Source organism: Entelurus aequoreus, linkage group LG17 (genome assembly GCF_033978785.1).
Source record: "Entelurus aequoreus isolate RoL-2023_Sb linkage group LG17, RoL_Eaeq_v1.1, whole genome shotgun sequence".
NCBI classification, from domain to species: Eukaryota; Metazoa; Chordata; class Actinopteri; order Syngnathiformes; family Syngnathidae; genus Entelurus; species Entelurus aequoreus.
The window spans coordinates 31,703,974-31,709,973 of NC_084747.1; the positions used below are offsets into that span (position 1 = coordinate 31,703,974).

Below are 6,000 nucleotides of genomic sequence, written 5' to 3' on the forward strand. Positions count from 1 at the left end.
GTTCTGCATAAAACTGTGTTCTCCGCATTAAAAAAATGATCGTACTGTTGGACACGGAAAACTAAAAATGTAGAATAGAAGAATGTAACACAAATCTTTACCTTTTATTGACATATTTTACATGCTGTTATGTAAGGATTACTAACTTCAAATTTAAGACACAAAAAAATGGCGATTGCATGGCAAATATATTCTTAGAATTTTTAAAATCCTTTTGCATGCATATTTTGCCACTGTTTTTACACAGTTTTTTAAAATGAACGCATCACAGAAAAATGCCATTATTTCCTTAAAATAAAACGAGAAACACAGAATACGAACACGTTCTGCATAAAACTGTGACTTGTGTTATCCGCATTAAAAAATATTATCGTACATGCTGTTGGACACGGGAAACTAAGAATGTAAAATATAAGAATGTAACACGAATCTTTACCTTTTATTGACATATTTTACATGCTGTTATGTAAGGATTACTAACTTCAAATTTAAGACACAAAAAAAGGCGATTCCATGGCAAATATTTCCGTAGAATTTTTCAAATCCTTTTGCATGCATATTTTTCCACCTTCACCACAATGATTTACACTGTTTTTTACAATGAACACATCACAGAAAAATGCCATTATTTCCTTAAAATAAAATGAGAAACACAAAATATGAACACGTTCTGCATAAAACTGACTTGTGTTCTCCGCATTTAAAAAAAAATATTGTACGTGCTGTTGGACACGGGAAACTAAAAATGTAGAATATAAGAATGTAACAAATGTTTACCTTTTATTGACATATTTTACATGCAGTTATTTAAGGATTACTAACTTCAAATTTAAGACACAAAAAAATGGCGATTCCATGGCAAATATTTTCGTAGAATTTTTAAAATCCTTTTGCATGCATATTTTGCCACCTTCACCACACTGATTTACACTGTTTTTTTTTTTTTTTTAAATGAACGCATCACAGAAAAATGCCATTATTTCCTTAAAATAAAATGAGAAACACAAAATATGAACACGTTCTGCATAAAACTGACTTGTGTTCTCCGCATTTAAAAACAAATATTGTACGTGCTGTTGGACACGGGAAACTAAAAATGTAGAATATAAGAATGTAACACAAATGTTTACCTTTTATTGACATATTTTACATGCAGTTATTTAAGGATTACTAACTTCAAATTTAAGACACAAAAAAATGGCAATTCCATGGCAAATATTTTCGTAGAATTTTTAAAATCCTTTTGCATGCATATTTTGCCACCTTCACCACACTGATTTGCACTGTTTTGTTTTTTTTAAATGAACGCATCACAGAAAAATGCCATTATTTCCTTAAAATAAAATGAGAAACACAAAATATGAACACGCTCTGCATAAAACTGACTTGTGTTATCCGCATTAAAAAAAATGATCGGACACGGGGAACTAAAAATGTTAAATATAAGAATGTAACACAAATTTTTACCTTTTATTGACATATTTTACATGCTATTATGTAAGGTTTACTAACAAATATCTTCGTTGAATTTTTGAAATCCTTTTGCCTGCATATTTTGCCACCTTCACCACACTGATTTACACTGTTTTTTACAATGAACGCATCACAGAAAAATGCCTGTATAATCCTTAAAATAAAATAAAAACGTTTTTTGAGAAACAAAAAATATGACTTAGTGTTCTCCACAGTAAAAAAATGTATCCTGTGTGCTGTTGGACACGGGGAAACTACCATAAGAGATTTATGCATGCATTCATTCCTACACAGCGCTTAGGCGGCAAGTTTTCCTGGCAAGTGTGCAATAAAACACAACATCATAACTCAGAAATCACCTTGAGTAATTCACGCCGGCTGCTGTAAATAAAAACCTTCAAGGAGTCGCAAACTTTTTTTGCTTCCTCGCCCCCGTGCCCTCTCAGAGTCATCCTGACCTCTGAGAATTCACCATTAAGTGCAGAGAGGGACTCCCAAAATATCTAATAGTATTCATTCATATTCCAGTGCCGGACAAGGAGACACAGAGCGAGAAAAAAAGGGGGCGACAAGGGGAGGACGGCTTAGGAGGGACATGTCGGAGAAGAAAGGGCACTAGTCTGTCCTCTCATTAGAATAAATACTCACGAGCGAAAAGCAGCCGGCTGCATCGCAGAGGGCAGACACCGCCTGAGAGAAATGTCCCTTTATTTAGAAGACATTTCAAGCTGAATGGACCCTGTCAGGACGTGCATTTTCGAGTTCTTCTATCCGGCTCAAAAAACAGAAGCCACGCGGATTGAGGAATGGGTCGATGAAGAAGTTGCTCGTGGTGGAACTGCGAGACAAAGACGGATTGAAGCCAGATAGGAAACCCCCTGCACATGACGCTCAGAGGAATCTAAACTTGCAGACGCTTTTAGAGTCTAGTTTTGGTATTTTAATGGTGTAAAGAAAATATATTTGGACACATGCACGATTCAACGTGTCTGAAAAGGAGTAGGAAGAGGTAGAGTTTATCCAATCCTACTCTATCTCCGTGTCTCAGCAACTACTGACTGATTTTGTCTTTTTCCACTCGGGAAAGAAAATAATAGGAAAGTGTGTTGGGTTTGCTTATTCGGGACTGGGAAAATAATTAGAACTAATAATAAGAAGGAGTCAAGTTGACACATGAATTGATAACAGTTGATACCTTTATCCGGTTGTAAAAGTCCATAGAATCGGTGTATTGCCACATAAACTGTAAAAAAGCTGCTGCTGTGGTCGCATTGGGAGTATGAACGTGTACAAATTGCACACATCTCTCTCTGGTGATGAAGTTGGAGCAAAATATGACACACGAGAAACGGGATACGTTCATCTTGGGCGCGATAAATCAGAAAGCAAAGAGATTTTGAGACAAACCAAACACATTTAGAGTGATTAATTCCCTCAAAGTAGTCATTTCCCCGTCCGGGAGAGACTGCGAGGTTTGGTTGGGTGGAAAAACGAATGGCTTTTTTTTTTCTCGAACTCCGAAAATCATGTCAACTTTTTTTTTTGTTTTAAAAGTCACATGCCTCTTGATTTAGGACAACCTGCGTTGTGAATGGACTTCAGTGACATTAAAGTACATCACTAGCGCGATTCAACATGTCGTAAAAGGAGTAAGAAGAAGCACAGCGTATTCAATCCAACTCTTTCCCCATGTATAAGCTCCTATATAGTTTATTTACCACCTGTGGTTGACATGGTAAATAATAAATATAATTAAATTAGCAGAATAGACGTTGACTGTTTGTGCACAAGTGTTTGCCTATCAGACTAAGTTGGGTTGGGAGGAGTTATAAATACCTGCAGGGGACGAGAGTCAACAACCGTATTGTATATGGGCCGACTGGTATTGGCCACATAACTTCTAAAAAAAAACAAAAAACCTGTTTCCTTTCCTGAGGCTACGTCACCGTATGTCTCAAAAAGAAGCAAAACAAGAACCAAAATCGGGTCTTCCCTCCATTCTCTCAATGTTACTGCCTTTTACTTGAATTTATCAGCCGACAGTGTCAGCACCATCTGGAAAAAATCAAGCTAACCCAGCGTCCAGTACAGTCGAAAAAAGGAAAAAAAATCTCGGTGTGAAGAAAGGAGGCGAAAACAAAATACAGTCAAGCGAAAGGATGTCTGTCAACGGCGGGGATCAAGGTTAAAAAATTACATTGGGAGGGAAAAAGCTCAAATAAATAAGTCGCTTCAGTCTTAAGATATCAATCAGCGGATATACACTAACTGCTTGGGCAAATCTTGAAACTTTAAGTGGAGTTTACAGTAAACGATCCATTGAAAAGTTGAGTGAAAATGGAAAAGAGTTCACTGCTCAGTCCGTCCAAAGACAGGCAAAAAAAAAAAACGCCTGACTAAAAAAAGTTGTCATTGTCTCATAGAGTTCTTTACAAACAAAAAAAATTAAAATATGGAGATGTTTTCCTTTTTTTCAACTCCAAACTTTAAGAGAGAGACTTTAAGAGTTAACTATATGAGCAGGCATGCATGAATATATCACCAGTAGATAAAATGTGTACAATTCTGAATGTAATGAGTCAGAGGAAGAAGTTTGTGGTTTTGGACAAGGACTGTTTAAAAGCTGTTAAAATAATAATAAAAAAAAAGTATGTTTTTTTTAAAAAAAGCACATGTTTAGGCTTTTTGTAAATGTAAATTACAAATACTGTAAACGGTGTTTAGCTAGGAAATATATTCTTATTTTGAGGTTTTATTGAGCAGGCATGCATTAATAGATCCCTAGTGTACAATTCTGAAAGTAATGAATCAGAAGAAGTTTGTGGTTTTGTACAAGGACTGTTTAAAAGCTGTAAAAAAAAAAAAAAAAAAGGATGTTTTTATTTTTAAAAAGCACATGTTTAGGCTTTTTGTAAATATGAATTACAAATACAGTGACTTGCGTTTTGGAAATATATTCCTATTTTTTAAGTTGTATTATTTATGTAAGTTGTGACTTTTAAGAGGCAATTACAAGAATGAACATGCCTTTTGTGTCTTTTTTTTTCTTAATATTGACTTTGAAGTCAATATTAAGACTCAATATTAAGACTTAAAAGTTGTGACTTTTTAAAGAGGAAATACTAAGTTTGATCCAAAAATTACAAGAATTAACATGACTTGTGTCTTTTTTTTTTAATAATGAATATTAATATTGTTACTTTGTCCATGCATTTTTTTTTTACAGAAGCAGTTTGCAGTCATAAATTAAAATGAGTGAGCAGCAAGTATTATAGGTTTGTATTGAATTATTAGTAATAATGTTACACATAGTGCTAACAGATTAATAATGGTACGATTTACATGCTTTAAATGGAATAAATGCCCAAATATATGCACGCTTTAACCCTCCCACGCCACAAACCTGCAGATATTGTGGCCACACCGTGGAGCCTTTTACCGGTGCACAGCGCCGGAGCGAGGCGGGCGGAGGAGCCTCGGTGGCCGGGGCGTTACTTACTTGGCGTTGGTCCGGTTCCAGAAGACGGCGTAGCGGTCCGCCACCACTTTGGAACTGGGCTCCTGGCTAAAAACACACATCCACAGCACCAGGCAGACGGCGAGGATCATTTCCACTTGCAGCATCACTACAGCGAAAGTTGGCCACGTATTTCCTCCGTCTTGGTCTTCCGTCTTCTCGGCTTGCCTGCAGCAGGTGAGGCGTCTCATTCAAATCGGGACGCGGCTCGGTTCTGACCCGCTCCAAAAATGTGGCGTGGGATATATGATGTCCCCCTCCCCTCCTCGCGTGGATCTGCAGGGGCGCGTCAACAAGGTGGATGACGAGCGCACCCTTGGGTGCCAAAGGGGGGGACAAGTCAGTCACACACACACACAAAAAAAAAAAAAAAAAAAAGGACCACCGGAGAAGGGACGGTGTCGTGACGCCGCGTCAGAAATCCACAGAACTTTTTAAAGCCATAGTCACTTGACGGGGAGGACGGTGATCAATCCGCGAAGAGGAAGACGCGTGGTGTCCTCTCGTCTCGGAGGAGACACTTGTTTATGTCCGCGCCCCGCCGTGTCCTCCTCATGTGTGATGCGCCGTTAGGAAAGCGAAACAAATGCGTCATACAAGCTTCTTCTTCTTCTTCTTGTTGGTGTTTTAAATGTGTAAAAAAAAAAAAAGAGTGTGTTAAAGGAGCCTCCGGAGAGAGCGACGCGCGTCAAGAAGCTCCGGACGCTGACTGAGAGAATGACTTTGCTCTCGCCGGCACCCATTGGCCGGGCTTCATCGAAGTGGGCGGGGCTTCGACACGACTAAACCACGCCCTATCCCATGTTTCTCCCACACTAGCCCCGCCCCTCCTCCTCCTCCTCTCCTCCCTCCTCCCCTTCCCGCCAAAGCCTAATTCAATTACAGAGGTAGACTACATTTTAAGATGCTTGCCTGCCTACATGCCATAATTATGGGGGAATGCTCGAGAACATTCACATGTTATTTTGCGCCGAATGTCGTTTTTTGCTATTATTCGGCCGACTTACTTC

General features: G+C 38.4%; 1 protein-coding gene across 2 annotated transcripts in view; it reads right to left on the reverse strand.

Annotated features, from left to right (window-relative positions):
• The window catches only part of efna5b (ephrin-A5b), a 261,018-nt gene extending 255,374 nt beyond the window's left edge, over positions 1-5,644 (reverse strand). For both annotated transcript variants that reach the window (XM_062024206.1, XM_062024205.1), the window contains exon 1: positions 4,973-5,644. In XM_062024206.1, the coding sequence (XP_061880190.1) occupies positions 4,973-5,181 (209 nt within the window). In that variant the 5' untranslated portion in view covers positions 5,182-5,644. The remainder of the gene's footprint in view (positions 1-4,972) is intronic.
• Between the last annotated feature and the right edge of the window lie 356 nt (positions 5,645-6,000).